The 20,976-nt window shown below is 39.7% G+C and overlaps 1 protein-coding gene across 16 annotated transcripts in view; it reads left to right on the top strand.

The window, feature by feature from the left end:
• The window catches only part of INPP4B (inositol polyphosphate-4-phosphatase type II B), a 496,579-nt gene that overhangs the window by 429,849 nt on the left and 45,754 nt on the right, over window positions 1-20,976 (top strand). For all 16 annotated transcript variants that reach the window (XM_042850295.2, XM_065596417.1, XM_065596418.1 and 13 more), the window contains 2 exons: window positions 2,964-3,076; window positions 16,641-16,795. In XM_042850295.2, coding sequence (XP_042706229.2) covers window positions 2,964-3,076; window positions 16,641-16,795 — 268 coding nt within the window. The remainder of the gene's footprint in view (window positions 1-2,963; window positions 3,077-16,640; window positions 16,796-20,976) is intronic.

Raw genomic sequence — 20,976 nt, 5'->3', positions numbered from 1 at the left:
AGAGATAGCACTCTGCTGTGAGAGGATCTAAGCACTGAATCTCACCTGCTGCTAATCATCCTGGACTGAGTTGTAACTGATCACTGTTCCTACCACTGGGCCACTAAGGCACGCTCCCCAAGGGTACCCACCCCCTTTTCTCTGAAACAGGTTTCTGTGAAGAGAGAGCCCATTCAAAGGCAAAGTCCCTGCTGGCAGGAGCCCATTGTTCAAGCAGGTGAGAGCCATTCTCTACTGATTGTCCCTTGATTTGTCAGACCTTTCCAGGCTGAGTTTTCTTCCTGTGTGCCAAGTTCCTGCTACAAAGTGGATAGTCTAACTTACAGTGATAGTTGCAATGTTCTTAAAACCAAATGGAATTTGTAACTGGACATAGCATTTTTACCAAGCTGATGACCCTTTCATTTCTGGATTCCTTTCAAACTGCTTTTTAAAAAGAAAAAGAACAAACTTTTCTACGCAGCTACTGTAGCACACATTATTAGTCTCTCTCTTGTCCCCCCTCTCTCTGCTCATCTGGCCTCCTCTGTGTGCCTCTCTGCTTTCTCACCATCTTTGGTTAGCAAACTTCTTCCTCCATAGTTCTTGCCATCTGGAGCAGCCATTCTGTACCTCTTTGCTTCATTGACTTTCCATCTTCTTTCAAACCACAGATGAAAACAGTTTTTACTTGCCCATTCATCTTCATTTCTCATTCCCTTTGACTCTCTACTCCTATTAAACCATACATAATAGTGAAGTGTTTTGGGATAGTTTCCTACTGAAAATGCATACAAATAAAGTTCTATATAACCCTCCCGATTCATCCAAAATACAGTACCACTTTTACAATATCCCAGAAGAGCTGAACATATGAAGGATACGAAAATGTAGCATGCTTATTGAAAAGTAAATTTAATAAAACATACACAAAGGTAACCATATGTGGTGAGAATGATTGTTTAGGACTCACCCTAAGAGGCTACTAGCATAAATGTAGATTAAGTCGTGCCTCTGTTGTTTTAAATTGCCACTTTGATATGTGGGGAATAGCCACATCCATGTCAAGATGCTGTGGGATGATATGCTCCAGCCTGAGAAGAGAGCTGCATGCAAAGCACTCTGGAGCCATATGAAAATCAAGAACCTCTGCTTTGGTGCCATATTATGTGTGCAGAGCATGCATGTTCCAAAGTACAACCCGTTTGATAGGATACAGTAATTCTAGGACATATTTCTTTATAATCCACAAAAATAATTTGACAGTTTAATACTGTTATATGATTTAAGGATTTGAACAGTCTTTCACATCCAGCCAAGGCATGAGTTATTTTAGCAATACAGATTAAAAGAATATTCCTGTACCCATGGTAAAATGCATGTCTGCCCAAAATTAAGGATTTGCTAAGATGTATTTGGGAAAGACCATATTATGATGCACTTATATATTTTCTTAATGATAATATGATAAAGTTTCAAAATATCTAGAAACTCCTTTCTGCATATTCACTATATGTATGCTGTGTGTTTTTTAAAAAGTAGACACAATGTGCAGATAAGATTATATATTTATATAAGCAGATAAGATAATCTTCAATAAAACAATTACAAAAATGAATTACAAAGCCAGCTTTTAAAGTGTTCTCTATTATTTCTTCTGTGTTCTTTTTGTAGTGCAATATTGCATGTGGGTCGGGCAATTCGGAGAGCTTTTCAACATATTTCTTTTTATGTATTTTTAAAATTACTTCTCAACTACATATCATGAGTGAGAGAAACTATCACCTTCATTGGAGATGCAAAATAAAAGTCTGTAGATCAAACAGATATCATTCTGCCTGTGATCAGGTTAGGGAAATGGCTATTTGATCTGCATTGTAATATTCCTTTTAGTTTTCACTGTCTGATTTGGAAGTAAATCTTGGATCTCTGTATTTCAGAAGGGTTTGGTTTTAGTAGTGGGGGGGATCCCTCTGCCTGGTTTTACTGAGGCAAAATTACTCAATTTGCCAATTTGAAGCAAAGAAAGGCACCTGGATAGAATTGTTTTCATACTACTTCCTGTGGATCTAAGATATTGTTATGTTTTTTTAAATGTTAACAGTTGATAAATCACTTTTAGTTCATGTCTGTAAGAAGTAATCCAGAAAAAATGACACCACTTGTGTCTAATAATTTTCACTACTAATTTGGAAAGAGGTAACATGAAAAAAGTAATGTGCTATGTCTGTGCCCACGAAGCCCTAGAATAAATTAAAGTGTCTTGTCCTGGATTACTTAGTCACTTATATTTCCCATTGACTTGTCTTCAGTGGGAAATCTGGATGCACAAGGAATACACAACCAGACCCTCTCAGACAGTTCTCCATTCACTTCCAGAGCCTTTCTATGTTCTTTCTATGTTCTATTTTAAACTGACAACTAGAATCTAGGTGCTGAGTAATTGGTAAGATGGAAGTTGAGGACTTTCAGCAGCTCTCAGAATATGACCTATAGAAAGTAAAGCCCTCTGTTTACAGGGAAGATATTTTTTTTCTTATTCATTAAATAGTTAGTTGCTACTTTCTATCAAAATCCTCATGAATCCAAAATGAGACTCTAAGGCCTGGTCTACACTGGGGGGGGGGGAGGGGGAGATCCAGCTAAGTTACGCAACTTCAGCTATGTGAATAACGTAGCTGAAGTTGATGTACTTAGATCGACTTACTGTGGTGTCTTCACTACAGTGAGTCGACTGCTGTCATTCCCCTGTTGACTCTGCCTGCGCCTCTCGCCGAGCTGGAGTACAGGAGTCGACGGGAGAACGCTCGGGGATCGATTTATCGTGTCTAGACTAGATGTGATAAATTGATCCCCGCAGGATCGATCGCTGCTTGCCGATCCAGCCGGTAGTGAAGACATACCCTAAAGGTTGGAGCTTTTCTTTAGTGAGGAAATCTTTAAGTCAACATAACCATTATCACTAACTGTTTATTTCTTTTCAGGCCTACCACATTTTCAAGAACAGAATGACCTAAAGGGATTACTAGAAAATCTCCATCAAAATATCCAGGCTAAAAAAAGAAAGAACGTAGAAATCATGTGGGTGGCTGCAACGGTAAGCTGCTTTGTTCCAAATACTTTCATATATGATTTACTAATTTTCCATTACTTGTTGATATGAGGGCTACAAGTGAGTTTTTAAGGACTCACTCAGAAAATGCAGTGATTTGGGTCATAGAAGTACCTACATATTTCTAGACCAGTGTTTTTCTATCATTTTCATCTGCTGAGCTATTGTAAAAAGGTGACCCTCTCATGGATCCGTCTCCCCTCCCAATACCTGAATGCTCTGCTTCTTGATTCTTAACATTTTTCATTATGTAGATCATCTAGATCATCACAGATTCATGGCACAGACAACTCATGGAGGAAGGGTGAGGTCCCAGAGGACTGGAGGAGGACAATCGTAGTACCTATCTTTAAAAAGGGGAACAGATTGGACCCAGGGAATTATAGATACCTGGAAAGATACTGGAACAAATTATTAAATAATCAGTTTTTAAGTACCTAGGGGATAATAGGGTTATAAGGAATAGACAGCATGTATTTGTCAAAAACAAATCATGCCAAATCTAATTTCCTTGTTTGACAGGGATTACTGGTCTAGTGGATAGAAGGGAAATAATAGACTTTATATATCTTGATTTTAGCAAGACGTTTGACAGTCTCACATGACATTCTCATTAGCAAACCTGGGAAATGTGCTCTAGATAAAATTATTATAAGGTGGGTGCAAAACTTATCCAAAAAGTAGTTATCAAAGGTTTGTTATCAAACTGGCAGAGCATATCCAGCGAGGTCACACAGGGATCTGTCATGCGTCCAGTACTATTCAATATTTTCATTAATGACTTGTATAATGGACAGTATGCTCATAAAATTTGCAGATGATACCACGCTGGAAGGGGTTGCAAGCACTTTGGAGAATAGGATTAGAATTCAAAATGACCTTGACAAATTAGAGAATTGGTCTGAAATCAATGAGATGAAATTCAATAAAGACGAGTGCAAATGAACAACTACAAAGTAACTGGCTAGGTGGTAGTTCTTCTGAAAAGGATCTGGGGTTATAGTGGATCACAAATTGAATATGAGTCAACAATATAATGAAAAAGGCTTATCTTTCTGGGGTGTATTAACAGGAGTGTCATAAGTAAGACATGGGAGGCAATTGTCATGCTCTCCTCAGCACTGATGAGGACTCAGATCGACTACTGAAGAGAATAAAAAATGATAAAATGTTTAGAAAACCTCACCTGTGAGGAAAGGTTAAAAAAGCTGGATTTGTTTAGTCTTGAGAAAAGAAAATGGAGGGGGGACCTGATAAGTCTTCAGATATATTAAGGGCTGTTATAAAGAGGAAGGTGATCAATTGTTCCCCGTGTTCACTGAAGGTAGGACAAGAAGTAACTGGCTTAATCTGCAGCAAGGGATATTTAGATTAGATAGTAGGAAAAATTTTGGAACTATAAGTGTGGTTAAATTCTGGAGTAGGCTTCCAATGGAAGTTGTAGAATCCCCAATATTGGAGGGTTATACGAACAGATTGGACAAACATCTGCCAGGAATGATGCAGGTTTACTTGGACCTATCTCAGCGCAGGGTCCTGGACTTGATGATCTTTCGAGGTCCCTTCCAGCTCTACATTTTTATGATTGTATAATCATTAGTAAGGGCTCCTCCACGGTTCAAAAAAAAGTAGTCTAAGTTCAACCTCTTGCACTGCAAGAGAGCTATCCAAGTTTTCTGCAGCTTTCCATGTAGAAGTACACCTCTACCCCGACATAATGCTGTCTTCGGGAGCCAAAAAATCTTACTGCATTATAGGTGAAACCGCGTTATATTGAACTTGCTTTGATCCGCCAGAGCATGCAGCCTTCCTCCCCCCACCCCCCCCCCGAGCGCTGCTTTACAGCGTTATATCCAAATTTGTGATATATCGGGTCGCGTTATATTGGGATAGAGGTGTAGTATACGTCTGAGACAGCTGCTTATGGTGAAACTTACAAAGAACAGTTCATGGGACTTAATAAGACGCCGTCAGTTATGAACTTCTGGGAACCAATCCTACACCTGGCTCTGCCTAGGAAGATTACTGCACCTGTGCAAAGCCCTGTTGAAATCACTAGAGCTCCATGTAAACACAGGGGCCTGAGCTCTATGTTACAGTATCAGGGCCTTGGTTAATAATACACGCCTGTAGGGATGTTAAATCATGTAAGATACTCCCTTCAGTATCCAGTTACTGTTTTTACAGTGAATCTTTTTTCTAAATTTAAAATAAATCCATTATTGTTGCATACCAAACTTCAGTTATTCAGAAGTACGGTATCTTACTTTTATTCTCTAGAGTCTAACAAGCCTCGGGGCCGATTGCAAAACATAATTACTTGGTTTAGCTCTAGTTGAATATTTCTGTACACAAACTCTATTGTTCATAGTTTTATGTAATGAAGGTACTTTAATTGGTAAATAAATAACTAGCTGCTACTGCTATAGGCACTCTACCAATCATCTTTACGTAAATTACATGTATGTCATTCCCATAGCTACTGTCACCATGGCAGTTAGGCATTCCAACGGCAGTGATTAAAACACCAATCAACTAGATATGGTATTTGAAGAAATACAAACTAAGGAAATACAAAGCAAAAAAGTAATTTAAAAAAAAACCCTCTAATGATGATAAAAAATTCATAAATAAATAAAACATGCCTATTATTTGAAGAGCTCTTGCAGCAGGGACGTGAAATTTGGAAGGGGGATTGTCCTGAGGTCAGACCGGGTCCTGGAGTCCTTTGCTGTCCCTGTGACAATCTATTCAGATTTCAATGAGTTACAAGCTATCTGAAATCACTATTTGCAGTCCGAATTATGCTCCATAGAGTTTGATACAGGCTTGGTGCTTTTTAAAAAAAAATGCAAACATTCTGTCTGCACTGAGCCTGCTCCTCAACCTTACTGAGCCTCCTCACAGGCTTCCTCGGTGCTGAATATGCTCCCCAGAATCTCCGTGCCTCATGCTGAAATAATCGAATACTGGTGTGATGTCTCCAATTTTCTTCCTTCCGGGTGATATCCCCACCAAACTCTGCCCAGTGTTTGGGGAATTAAATCAGGGAGAAGCCTTTTCTTCCTCTAAATTAGGGGTGGGCAAACTTTTTTGCCATGAGGGCCACATTGGCGTTGCGAAACTGTATGGACGGCCGGGTAGGGAAGGCTGTGCCTCCCCAAACAGCCTGGCCCCTGCCCCCTATCCGCCTCCTCCCACTTCCCACCCTCAGAACCCCCGACCCATCCAACCTCCCCTGCTCCCTGTCACCTGACTGCCCCCTCCCGGGACCCCCACACCTAACCGCCCCCTGGGACCACACCCCCTATCTAACCCCCCACGCTCCCTGCCCCCTGACTGTACCGACCCCTATCCACACCCCCACCCCCAGACAGGTCCCCCGGGACACCCCCGTTACCTGTCCCCTGAAACCCCCCAGAACCTCTGCCCCATCCAACATCCTCCTGCTCCTTGTCCACTGCCCCAACCCCTATCCACACCCCTACCCCCTGGGACTCCCACGCCTATCCAACCGCCCCCTGCTCCCTGTCCCCTGACTGCCCCGGAACCCTCTGCCCCTTATCCATCCCCTCTACTCCCCACCCCCATACTACTCAGAGCAGCAGGAGCTCGCAGCCCCGCCACCCAGCTGGAGCCAGCCATGCCATCCACACTGCCCGGCAGGAGCCGCAGGTCAGAGTGCTGCCGGCGCAGCGTGCTGAGGCTGCGGAGGAGGGACCGGGGCTAGCCTCCCTGGCCGGGAGCTCAGGGGCTGGGCAGGACGGTCCCTCGGGCCTGATGTGGCCCACGGGCCGTAGTTTGCCCACCTCTGCTCTAAAGATAGTTTCTTATTGCTGCTCCTCTCTGTGTAATACCCAATGGTCCAAACTATTTCCTCTCTATTCTAACTGTTACTGGTGTCAGGTCTGTTATGTTACTATCAGTAGAGCCTGCAGAGGGAAGAGAAGGCACAGATTCTGCTCCATCTCTTCCGTGGCTGGACTACACAGTAAACTCCTGAATAGCAATCTGTATACAAGAGAGAGGGGCCTCATGAAGCAGGAGGTCTCAGAAAGATTTTCCTTGAAAAAACAGGCCTAAGGGACTAAAAGCCCACAGTGTTCTCTCTACCTTCAATTGCCTGTTGAGGAGAGGATGGAGACGGAGCCTCTGTTTCAAAAGGCCCTGTCTTTCCCAAATGATAGCTCACTTTTATAGCTGTCAGCCAGCTATGTAGGGTGGGGGTTGCTCAATCCCCCTTCTCCTTCTCTAACTCTCTCTCATTTAGGGAGAGACCGCCATGTATGACTGTCAAGGAGGAGAACAGATCTACCACCAACATAATTTCCTTACACATAACACATCTCTGAGGGAGAGTGCATGGTTAGGTGGCCATGGAGTATATCTCCAAGGTTACTGTCAAGAGGGTTCTCTTACAGGCTGTGGAACACAAGTCAGGATTTGACCTCACACTGTATAGATTTTTGAAATCCGGGTGCTTAGTATTGGTATCCAAAGAAGTGTAATTTATAACTTGGCAATGTAAAGTTTGGATCCAAATTCTCTGCTTGTGTAAATAGGCACAGTGCCATGGATTTCAATGGAGCTATGGAAGTTTACACCAGGAGAAAATTTGGCCTTTAGCACACACAGTAGTCTAAACACAAGTTCTTTCTGTACATTTTCAAATATACAAACTATACAGGGAAAAGACATTTTACCTTTCATTAACGGTGGAAACAACAAGATTTCAATGACACACAAAGACTCTTTTTAATAATAAAGTTATTGCCGTTTTATATATTGCTAATGCTATTTTGTAGTAAGGTAATAAATGTAACCATATGTATTACAATGTAAATCAACTGTGTGTAAAAAGGTAAGTCTTTTTCCGATAGGGATTCTGCAATTATCATACAACATTACTCTCAGAAGAAGTAAAAGATAAATCAGCATGGGACTCAAATAATCTACCAAGAACAGGACAGGATTTATTTTCACTTCATGTCTCCAGAGGTTTCTTTTGTCATCCATTCAGTGAATCTTTAACATATTTTCATAGAGGAAAAAAATGTTTTGCTGTTTTACAACCACTTAAAAGTTTGCCCTTCACTAAAATGTATAGCCCTTATACTACCCTATTTTAAATTAACCCCCTGGAATTGACAAGTCTGGAGCTCTTGATGTTTATACCATAGTATGTTAGCATCTTTGTATTGGGAAGTCACAATTTCTTGGTGTAAAGGATTTATTAGATTATTGCAGTAAATATATTATTGCTCATTATAATGGGACTACATTTAATGTACATTTAAAGTCTACATTTGCCAACTGTTACCACAGACATTTCTTATTCTAAATATTGGGGGCAGAGGGAAACTAATTATCTCTGATACCATTGCATGGCAACTGTTGGCAGATGCTGCCAATATAAAGGTGATCACTGAGTGAATGGTGGGTGAAAGCCAAATTCTGCCCTCAGATACACTTATGTGTTTCCCATGAAGCCAGACTATGCTCTCACTTATATATGAACATAGAAATAATTACAATGGATAAGACTAGAGGTCTGTCTACTGCAGTATCCTTTCTCCAACATTGGCTAAACCCAGATGCTTCAGAGGAAATTGCAAGAACCCCAATAATGCACAATTATGAAATAATCTGCGTATAGTGGAATTTTCGTCCTAACCCCAGTTAGCAATTGGCTTAGGCCCTGACGTGTGAGAGATTTTATCTCTTATCCTAACATAACCGTGGATATTTAAGGTCCTGGATTCAGTGATATCTTGTGTCATTGAATTCCATTATGTCTGTGAGTTCCATTAATTGTGTTGTGTAAAAAGTATTTCCTTTTATCAGTTTTAAATATATCCTCTTTCCATTTCACCAGATGTCCCCTTGATCTTATATTGTGAGAGAGGGTTAATAAGAGCATTTGATTTATTTTCTCTATACTGTTCATTGTTTTATATGTCTCTCTCTCCTCTTTAACCTAGACACAGTCCTAATTTTTTCTCTCTCTTTTCATCTGAAAGACTTTCCAAGCCTCTAATAATTTGTATGCCTTCTCTGTTCTGTTTGTGCAATATTTTTTGGGAGATGAAGTGAGCAAAACTGAGCACAGTATTCAAAGTGAAGAGAAACCATTTATTTATATATTTTAGTCTGAATAGTTTGTATCTTATTCTGTATACATTCAAGCATGCGCTTTTTTTTTTTACTGCTGGTGTGCATTGAGCAGATGTTTTCTTTGAAGTGAGCTGTAATGAGGATTTACTCTATGACAAGGTATTAGTTTGACCTAGGTTTTATCCTTAAATTAGAAACTAAGATTTTTTAAAAATTTGTTTAATTTAACTGGTTGGATTTAATGTAGTCTTCTTATAAATAATAGATCAGCCTGCTTCCCTCACTGCTCATCTTCCACACAAGACGAACTCCCCTGTCTTTATTCATTCCTTTGCTCTGCCTGGGATCCCCCTCAGCCCAAAACTGGCTCTCTCACTAGCCAGCTCTGTATTTATACTTTATGAGCACACATTTGGGATTTAATCCTTCCCACCCTTTATTGACAATCCATCATTTTAGCTTTCCCTATGACTCATGCACTTCAAACATTTGCTATGACTCATAGACTTCGAAAGAGTAGTGCAAAGAGATTAATTTTCCTAACTGCTTTTACAGCATTAACAACGCTAACACTTACTTCCTTTCCCCCCCCAAAAAAAGCATTTCCACCAAAGCAAGAATGACATTCGCAACACTGACACTCTATCTACCCATCTCCTACCCAAATATAAAAAATTAGGGCAGTTAACTCACGCGATTAACTAAAAAAAATTAATCTCAATTAAAAACAATTAATAGTGATTAATCGCACTGTTAAACAATAAAATACCAATTGAAATTTATTAAGTATTTTGGGATGATTTCTACATTTTCAAATATATTGCCTTCAATTACAACACAGAATACAAAGTGTACAGTGCTCACTTTATATTGTTTTTGATTACAAATATTTGCACTGTAAAAATGATAAACAAAAGAAATAGTATTTTTCATTACACCTCATACAAGTACTGTAGTGCAAACTCTTTATTGTGAAAGTACAACTTACAAATGTGGGGTTTTTGTTACATAACTGCACTCAAAAATAAAACAATGTAAAACTTTAGAGCCTACAAGTCCACTCAGTCCTACTTCTTGTTCAGCCAGTCGCTCAGACAAATAAGTTTGTTTACATTTGCAGGCAATAATGCTGCCCACTTCTTGTTTATAATATCATCTGAAAGTGAGAGCAGGCATTCGCATAGCACTTTTATAGCCGGCTTTGCAAGATATTTACGTGCCAGATACACTAAAGATTCATATGCTTCTTCATGCTTCAGCCATCATTTCAAATGAGATGCTTCCATGCTGATGATGCTCGTTTAAAAAAATGCATTAATTAAATTTGTGACTGAACTCCCTGGGGGAGAATTGTATGTCTCTTGCTCCATTTTACCCGCATTCTGCCATATATTTCATGTTATAACAGTCTCGGATGATGACCCAGCATATGTTGTTCATTTTAAGAACACTTTCACTGCAGATTTGACAAAAAACAAAGAAGGTACCAATGTGAAATTTCTAAAGATAGCTTCAGCATTCGACCCAAGATTTAAGAATCAGAAGTGCCTTCCAAAATCTGAGAGGGATGAGGAGTGGAGCATGCTTTCAGAAGTCTTAAAAGAGCAACACTTTGATGCGGAAACTACAGAACCCAAACCACCAAAAAAGAAAATCAACCTTCTGCTGCTGGCCTCTGACTCAGATGATAAAAATGAACATTCGTCAATCCACACTGCTTTGGATGGTTATCAAGCAAAACCTGTCATCAGCATGGACGCATGTCCTCTGCAATGGTGGTTGAAGTATAAAGGGACATATGAATCTGGCATATAAATATCTTGTGATGCTGGCTACAACAGTGCCATGCAAACGCTTGTTCTCACTTTTAGGTGACATTGTAAACAAGAAGCAGGCAGCATTATCTCCTGCAAATGTAAACAAACTTATTTGTCTGAGCGATTGGCTGAACAAGAAGTAGGACTGAGTGGACTTGTAGGCTCTAACGTTTTATATTGTTTTATTTTTGAATGCAGTTTTTTTTTACATAATTCTACATTTGTAAATTCAACTTTCATGATAAAGAGATTGCACTACAAGATTTGTACAGTAACTCCTCACTTAACGTCTTCCTGCTTAACGTTGTTTCGAAGTTACGTCACTGCTCCATTAGGGAACGTACTCATTTAATGCTCCCTTATATCGTCGTTTGGCTGACTTTACAAGGGATCATTGCACAAGTTCCTCTTCTCTGCCTCCTTCCCCTCCCTCCCTTCCTCCCTCCCTCCCAGCACTTTGGCGGCGTTTAGGACTTTCTGGGAGGGAGTGAGCGGGGAAGCTGTCCCCCCACCCCGGCAGGCAGGGCCACCCAGAACGCAGGGGTTTTAGGGGCTGCAGGGCCCTGGGCTAAGGGGGCCCCGGGGCCCTGGCCTGCAGTTCTAAAGCCCCTTTCGGAATGAGGCCCTGTGAGCACAGGCTGTAGGACTCAGGAGGAGCAGGGGCAGCTGCGCAGCCAGAGAGAAGCTGCATTTTCCCCTTCAAAGCCGACCGGAGAGAAGCGGCACTTTGAAGGGGAAAGTGCCGCTTCTCTCTGGCTGCTGGCTGCGCAGCTGCCCCGGCTCCTGAGTCCTCCGGCCCGTGCTCGCAGGGCCGCATTCCGAAGGGGCTTTAGAGCTGCAGGCCAGGGCCCTGGGGCCCCTTAGCCCAGGGCCCTGCAGCCCCTAAAGCCCCTGCATTCCAGGTGGCCCTGCCTGCCGGGGCGGGGAGGAGGAGCAGCTCCCAGAATCGTGGCTCCCAGAATCGTGGCCATAGGGGCGGTGCTGCGCTGTGCAGAGCCACCTGCACACCCACTGCACCAAACAGGAGCTGCCCCAGGTAAGTGTTCTGCACCTCCTGCCTACCTCAGCCCTGAGCCCCCTCCCGCACACCCACCCTGAGCGCCCTCCCACACCTTAACTCCCTCCCAGACCCCACACCCCACCCTGAGCACTCTCCCGCACCCTAACTCCCTCCCAGACCCTGCACCCCCAGCCCTGAGCCCCAGCGGTAAGCCAGGGGCACCTCCCCACCACACTACAGTACAGTATATAATGCCTTTTGTCTGCCCCCGCCAAAATTTCCTTGGAACCTAACCCCCTGCATTTACATTAAGTCTTATGGGAAAATTGGATTCGTTTAACATTGTTTCACTTAAAGTTGCATTTTTCAGGAACACAACTACAACGTTAAGTGAGGAGTTACTGTATTAGGTGAATTGAAAAATACTATATCTTTTGTTTTTTACAGTGCAAATATTTGTAATAAAAATAAATATAAGGTGAGCGCTGTGTACTTTGTATTCTGTGTTGTAATTGTAATTAATATATTTGAAAATATAGAAAACATCCAAAAATATTTAAATAAATGGTATTTTTTTGTTTAACAGCGTGATTAATCGTGATTATTTTTTTTTAATCACTTGACATCCCTAATAAAAATAAATCATCCAACCTAACCCACCCCCCTGCAATAAAGCAGAGGTTTTAACCCCAAAAGGGAAGAAAGCCAAAAAGCCACTATGGACTTCACTATTGATTTTACATGGGAGATGCTCAGATACTACCATGGTGGGTGACAATATAAAACACTAAGGTAAGATAAGATTCTCCTTCATCTGCTGTCTAGTAGTAAATAGTTGTGTTACCCAGAGTGTATGGCTCAGATCCTCGTATTGGCTGGTCACTTAGAGGTTAATAATTGCTCATTTAGTTCAAGTGGTAGAGGTCTGTATTTGAAGGTCAAGGGTTCATATTCTACTGATGACCCTTTGGTACTGCTAATGTTGGGAGCTTATTACATTTTCACATGATGGAATTTTCCCTCTGGTTTTCTGTTTTTAAAAATTGGTTTTCTTAATTCACAAAGGGAGAAATCATCCTTAAACAGGTGTTAGAATTAGAAACCAGGATAATTTGTCAGTTTTTGTCATGACAAGAAATATGTTCCAGATTTCAGTCTTTTTCACATATTTTCATTGTGTATACCTTGGACAGTTTGAAGGTTGAAAACTATGAATGGCTTTATAAGTATGAAAACAACAAGGAGTCTGGTGGCACCTTAAAGACTAACAGGCCAGACCTTGCTTACAGACAACCCCCCAACCTGAAGCATATACTCACCAGCAACTACATACCAAACCACAGAAACACCAACCCAGGAACCAATCCCTGTAGCAAACCTCATTGCCTACTCTGTCCCCATATCTACTCTTGCGACACCATCAGAAGACCCAACCACATCAGCCACACCATCAAGGGCTCATTCACTTGCACATCCACTAATGTTATATATGCCATCATGTGCCAGCAATGCCCCTCTGCCATGTACATTGGCCAAACCAGACAGTCCCTCTGCAAAAGAATAAATGGACACAAATCGGAGATCAGGAATGGTAACATACATAAGCCAGTAAGTGAACACTTCAGTCTCCCTGGTCATTCTATTACAGATTTAAAAGTCATTATCATTGAACAAAAAAACTTCAGAAACAGACTTCAAAGAGAAACAGCAGAACTAAAATTCATTTGCAAATTTAACACCATTATCTGGGCTTGAATAGGGACTGGAAGTGGCTGGCTCATTACAGAAGCAGCTTTTCCTCTCCTGGAATTGACACCTCCTCATCTATTATTGGGAGTGGACTACATCCACCCTGATTGAATTGGCCCTGTCAACACTGGTTCTCCATTTGCAAAGTAACTCCCTGCTCTCCATGTGTCAGTATATAATGCCTGCATCTGTAACTTTCACTCTATGCATTTGAAGAAGTGAGGTTTTTACCCACGAAAACTTATGCCCAAATAAATCTGTTAGGCTTGGTCCACACTGGGGTGGGGGATCGATCTAGGAAACGCAACTTCAGCTACAAGAATAGCGTAGCTGAAGTCGACGTTTCCTAGATCGAACTAAGTTTACTTACTGCGGGGCCACGCGGCGCAGGCAAGCTCCCCCGTCGACAGCGGAGGGGAAACACCCACCCCAGCCATGCTGCCTACAGAAGTCCAGGGGGGATTCCCTTCCTCCTCTCGATGAGCAGGAGTTCCGCAGTCAACGGGGGGGCGCTTCTGGGATCAATCCAGATGAGACGCGATAAATCGATCCCAGAAGATCGATCTCTACCCGCCGAATCAGGCGGGTAGTGTGGACCTAGCCTTAGTCTTTAAGGTGCCACCAGACTCCTTGTTGTTTTTGTAGATACAGACTAACACGGCTATCCCCTGATACTTCATAAGTATGGTTTCAATACAGGGTCAGAATCCTGAAAACCATTACCATCAAAATCCTAGGTATCCGGTATCTCCTCACCATATCACTTCATTCATATATTAAGCATTCATACACCTGAACTATAAATGAAATAGGTGGACATCACAGAGAGTAGGGAAAAACAGTAAAAGCCTTTTTTCCTTTTAACTTTTACCAATAATGGAAATCCGTTTCACCACAATTACTACTTCTTCTAAATATAAAGAAATACTATAGTATCTCGGATTCCACAGGTTGGTAATTGGTAAGTTTAGTCGTTTCAATGACTACTATTATTCATACTTAAGAGTAAGGACAATATACATTTTGTAGGGCTTCGTGGTTTTTTAGCTATTAAATCTTCCTTAGCCCTTTACCTAGCCCTGTTCTATTTCAAATCCCTTTCCCTTCAACATCTGTTCTGTCAAATCCTGGCCTCTTTTCAGTTTCATATTTTAATTTAAAAAGCTTAATCAGGATCTCTTTAATGATCCTACAGAAAAATGTTAAACAAAAACTGACACAGCCCAGGGCAGCAGTGCAAGTAATTGATAACGGAAGGGTCAGGAATACACGTGCTTAAAAGCGCAGCCTGGTCAGTGTCGCTTTCTGTAGCAGCACCCCTGATTGTTGGGCCACATTCAATTTCTAATTTTACTTCAAAAAATAAACCTGAGCGTATTAGATGGTGCTTCTATGACCTCCAAGTCAGTCTGTGCTGCCCTTCACAAAATATATTTGTATTCTAATTGTATCTTCGGTCTTTCATCTATATTCAGCTACTTTGCACAGGGATCCTTTTTCTTGTCTGACATGTAACCGGTTGTAAAAAGTGGCACACAACTAATAGTACTATATACATTATGGTTAATAGCAATCAATCAGAAAACAAGACTTAAAAATGAAATATACAACAAAAAGGGAATCATAAGACACTCCAAATTGTGTTTTATGAGGCTGTTAATACACACTTCAAATGGCTGAAGGCACAAGGCCAGAGGATTGTTGCATCAAATGTGCTGGAGTTATGTACTTATTATTGTAGTCTTCAATATTTCAAAAATGCTCAGTAATCTCAAACACTGACCAGCTGCAATCACTTGCCAGCCACAGTGTCTGAGAGAGCACACATTGCCCTGCTAAAATCCGTTTGATAGCCGCCTCATTTTTCCCAAGATGGCAGATATTTATAGACCCGCTGTGCTAATGAAGGGCTTTAAGATCTGGTTTTTAAGATGATGAAATTGTCTAAAATAGAGGCTGCAATCTCGCCTGTACTGTTTACACAGACATGTCTAATAAACATGGATTCCATGGTCCCTCCTCAGGACCCCATTGCCATTATATGTACCAGTCTGCGAAGGTCTGGCACAAGCACCCTCTCCACAACATACACTTGGTATAAAAACTCCTCTGTGGCCTTCTCTGCATTGGGAAAATACATCATTAGACATTGTTCATTAACACGTTTTAACTATCATGTGAAACATGATTTTCTTCTTAGTGTAGATAACAACAGTCATGTTGATAAAAGCACATTAGTGAGTCATGGTTAACCTTAGGAATGGACCCTAGGATTAATCATGACCAGCTAACACGTTTTTAAACATGGCTTGTCCCTGCCTACACAAAGAACAAAAGCATATTTAACATCATGTTAGTTAAAACATGTTTGTTAATACATTTTCTAACATGATATATCTTTGTGGATAGGGCCTGTGGGTCAATTCTAACAGCCTCCTCAGTGCAACTCCACCCTGGAGGTTAAATGGTGCAGAGGACCTTGTGTATGTCCTCCAGGCCAGAGTGAATTTCATTCTTAGAAATGAAGCTTATCTGAAATACTTCTAATGTTAATTTGGTATTTGGAAGTATAGGTGAACATTAATTACAGTAGTACATGTGACAGTAAAAGAAAATAGTTTTCTTTATTGGCTCCTTTTCCAGTTTGTCTGATGATCATTGACTAAACTACTTAGGATCACATGGCAGAAGCATAATGATTGAATTCCATTTGAGTTGGGTTCGTTTTAACCGGAAAAAAAAAAAAAAAGAAAGTTTAGCCTCGATGTAAATTCTCTATAACTGTAAAACACGTGAGTTCATTTTATGCTATCCTTTATGGTGGATAGGATGTACAACAGTAATAATTTCATTTGTCTGTTTTTTATAGATTTGCCGCAAGCTAAATGGAATCCGTTTCACTTGTTGCAAAAGTGCCAAAGACAGGACATCCATGTCAGTGACACTAGAACAGTGCTCAATCTTGAGAGATGAACATCAACTGCATAAGGACTTCTTTATCCGGGCACTGGATTGTATGAGAAGGTATATATCTGGTTTTAGTTTTTGGTTGGTTTGTTTTTCTGCTACTTGTGTTGCAAACACATGCATGTACTATATCGCCTTAGGACTAGCCAGTAGTGAATGTGTTACAGGCCAAAATTTGCTTTATTGAGAAATAAGGACTGCAGGATTTGGATCTAGTTAATTAGCAGTTCATTTTTAATGCTTTTTCATAGGCTTTCATAAGACACACAATTTTAGCAACATGCCTGTACCCTATAAAAAAGACATTTTTATTTACTCTCTTAACAACTTTCAAGCTGTTAAATTCTTATTAAAACATTTAAATAAAATGGAGCTAGAGAAATATTACTAAATCAGAATTAAACATTTGTTATAGTTGGTAGTTCTCATTAGCTCATGTTATCCAAGATAAAAAGGATGACCAAACAAGTTTGGACTGGTGTTGGTTATATTTAATTAAATCATCATTATTATTTTTTTTAAAACGTTACATTGCATTCTTAAGTACAGCTATGCAACCATTAAGACAGAAGTAATTAAGAATGTGTAATTAGGAGATGTGATAGGGTTTTGAATATCTACATGTTAATCATAGGAAAGAATTTCAAGTAGATAAGTTTAGATTATAAAATGACTATGACCCTACATTGTGTTATCTGTTAGTCCTAGAAGAACTAATATTTCATAGTTAATTATTTTTATGGATACTGAATAGTATGCAAAGGATTTGTAAAATACAAACATTTTGCATGTAAGCTGTGTAAAGAATATTTAACAAAAATCCCTGCAAGATCATAAATTTCAGGGCAGCCTCCTAACAGGTAATAGATTGTATGTCCTCAACTCCAGTGCAACATATGATTAGAATTTCTTTCCTAATTTGTTTAAATTGAGTTTGTACCTAAGTTAAAAGTTGTTTTAAAGTTTTAGTAGAGTAATGACCCAAACAGATATATTTCATATCCTGATGCTAGAAGTTGTGTTTATGGATTAATTTCAGAAGCAGTTAAATCTAAAGTGATCACTCTTAGGAGTGCTTTTGCAATATATCCTTCAGTAGGGACATGTTATTTAAAAAGAAACAAGTTAATTGCTAGAAAGAATGATTTAGCAAAAGACTGTGAGGATTCAGAAGTATAGCCCACTTGCAAGTTGCTCATTTACTGTGATGATGTACTAAAATACCATTTCATATATATCATTAGCTCCCCTAAATCCTTTGACCACTGCAGTGTTTCAGCTGGTGGGTGACACTTGCATGCACTATCTTTCATACCTTCATGTTTTACCACTAATGAGCAATTCCTGAGTTTTCTACATTAAACACTCTTTCTGTCGGCATTTCAACTGTTCTGTTTTTCTTTTGTAAGCTATCAATAAATGTGAGTGTTTGAAAGCTACTATAAATGGCTGGACATAAGGATCTCAACTATATAAAATAAATTCTTATGAAGATTAAGACTCAAAGAAGGAATGGAAAAATTCAGCCATTAGAAAATCTCTAAATAGGACCTTGTATATTGAACAGACTAACTTGTTTGTACAGAAGTACTGCAGGTTTTTGCAGACTAAACACTCCTTATACTGGGACTAGTAGTGTCTAATGTCATTATAATTGAGCTGGAAAATGAAATGAGTAATGCATCAATAAGGATATGCAGATGGTACTAAAATTGGAGTTAGATAATAGCAGAAAATTCAAATAGACCTGGAGAACATTTAGAGTACTGGGCAATTAATAAAAATATAATATTAATATAGTAAGAGGCAAAGTTAAAATGTAGGCCCCAATTCAGGAAAGCATCCCTATTCAGGAAGGGCACTTAAACACCTGCTGAACTTTAAATGCATGCTTAAAGTTCATTTTCTTAAGTGTTTCCATGGATCTGGATGTTAGGGAAGAACACTACTAAACAATAATAAAAACATGGAAGCATGCTGAACAAATGGCACAGCAATGCAGAAGACTATTTAGGATGGTAGTGTAATGCATTGGCTTAGTATGTGTGATCATGTGTCCCCTTAGTGACTGGCACCAGTGACTATAATAGCCTACTGCTTATTGATAGCTAATGGAGTAATTCCTTTAGCTCAGGTGATAGGTTGTGCAGTTGCATCCTTCCGCTTCTAATGGTGAATGTTCTAGGTTTGATCATCTCAGATGATCATAGTGTCATGCATCCACCATAGTTTCTTACAACATGAATATTAATTTTCAGTATGAAATCTAAGAAAAAGGCAAATACCATTGCACACTGTTATACAAAAGAATTGCATGTAAAAGCAAGAGCTAATAATCCCTCTCCATTCAGTGGAACCAACTGAGTTTTATTGGTGTAAATGAGTACTGAATATGTCCCACTATTAATAAAACCTCATTTTGAAATGCTATGGGGAATTTTGCTTTCATTTATAATGATGTAAATATAGAAAGGAGAGCAAACCCACAATTTTCCCCATGGAAGAATCTAATGGCCTTCTAACAAAAGCTCACTTATTCATTTGAGGGGACTTGGCAGCTATGCTTTTGAGGTTTGTCTAAATAAGGTTAATGGGCTTGACACTAGTGTGACACTAATGTATTTATCCTTTCTATGTGATTAGTACTGTAAGATGTTATTGTAAAAGGTTATGCTGTGCATTTCTGAATGCTTTATTCTCTAGATGCAGACGCTTTTAAAATGGTTTCTGCATCTGAAGATAACATTTTATTTTATGAGTAGAGAGAGACACGACATCAGTGCATTTCTTAATTTATACAGTTTTGACAATTTTACTCTGATGAATCCTCAGTAGATCACTTTGTTAAGCTCCATGTCAGTCTGGCATTTTTGTGATGATTGCCATGAGACACTTGTAAAGTCTTTGAAAAGAAACAGTAGACAAGAAAAAATAGATCTTGACATAAAAACACTAACAGGCTGGATTGAACTTTGAAGGGCTACTTTTAAGAGTTAACAGTAGGAGATATATAATGGTGTGAAAGCATTTGATTTGTAAAAGTAAATTGAGATTTGGGAGTAGCCTTTATCAGAAACTGTGATTTTGAGGTACTAAAAGAAAACTTGGTGGCTTTAATGCTACCTTCTCGCATGCCTATCCATTGGCATGGCTGTGATTGCTATTATAGAGAGGAGGGACATGTTCATGGCCCCATCCTGGCTTTGCTCCTTTGGAAAGTTTTATGGTAATACTAGACTCCATTAATGCTTGTGCCCACTCCATCTCCTTGCAGGGCTAAGCACAATCTGGCATCCATCAATGGCTACCTCTCACATTTAAATTATTGTTTTGTTTTTTGTTTACACGGTACGACGACGTTCTGCAAATTTTGCAAATAGTTTTTATACTATGGATTAGTAAGAAAAATAAGAGACTTGAACTGGTACACCAGATATTTATCACTTGTAAAACCTAGTGCTTTAAAGATTGGTTTACTAACTCTCCTTTTAATTTATGAAAGATGGTGCAAATTGACTACAGGAATTCAGACTTTTGTGCTATGAATACCCAGTGCAGCGTTTTGTTGTCTTGGTGTATCTCAAGCCATTAAATTGTTGCAATTGAAATGAAAATCCAAATAGGAGTGTCTGTGTATTTAATAAATACTGTTGTATATGTGATATTCTATCCGTGATTTGTGCATGTGATTCCTATTGATCTTAGTGAAAGTTGTGTGTATATTGTGGGGCAAATACAACTAGTATATTCTTCCCTGTGCATCAAGTGGTCTGATTTCACATATTACTGAAATCACACTTTTCTCAATTACCTTTTTTCAAATGATGTGATCTGGTTTTCTTATCTCCCATTCTCCAGTGGGTGGAGGTCTCCTGCCATCTTGAATTCTCTCCTTGCGGTATAGAGTTAAAGGGACAAACAGATTTAACATAATTAATTGCAGGTACCTATGATTCTTTTCATTTTCCTTGGGTAGAGCTGGACCCTGGAAAGCAGCAGAAGTTGGAAGCAGTTTTTTAAAACTGCTTTTTCTTTCTGGCCTATAAAAAGTTGCTTTTCAGTGAGTTGGTCCATATCCATTTTGAAAGTCTTGAATACTAAATAACCAGAGAATCCTTTACTTTCAGAATGTCTTCAGTAAAGCTTAGAAATAAAATGTGACAAATCCACTCACTTCAGTAAAGCCTCAGCGCTGTCAACCCCATCATCATTCTTAACAGGCAGCAGTACCTGTCAGA

This window comes from Chrysemys picta, chromosome 5, assembly GCF_011386835.1.
Source record: "Chrysemys picta bellii isolate R12L10 chromosome 5, ASM1138683v2, whole genome shotgun sequence".
In the NCBI taxonomy this organism is placed as follows: Eukaryota; Metazoa; Chordata; order Testudines; family Emydidae; genus Chrysemys; species Chrysemys picta.
The sequence above is the reverse complement of the archived record's forward strand: the minus strand, read 5'-3'. Positions and strand labels throughout refer to the sequence as shown.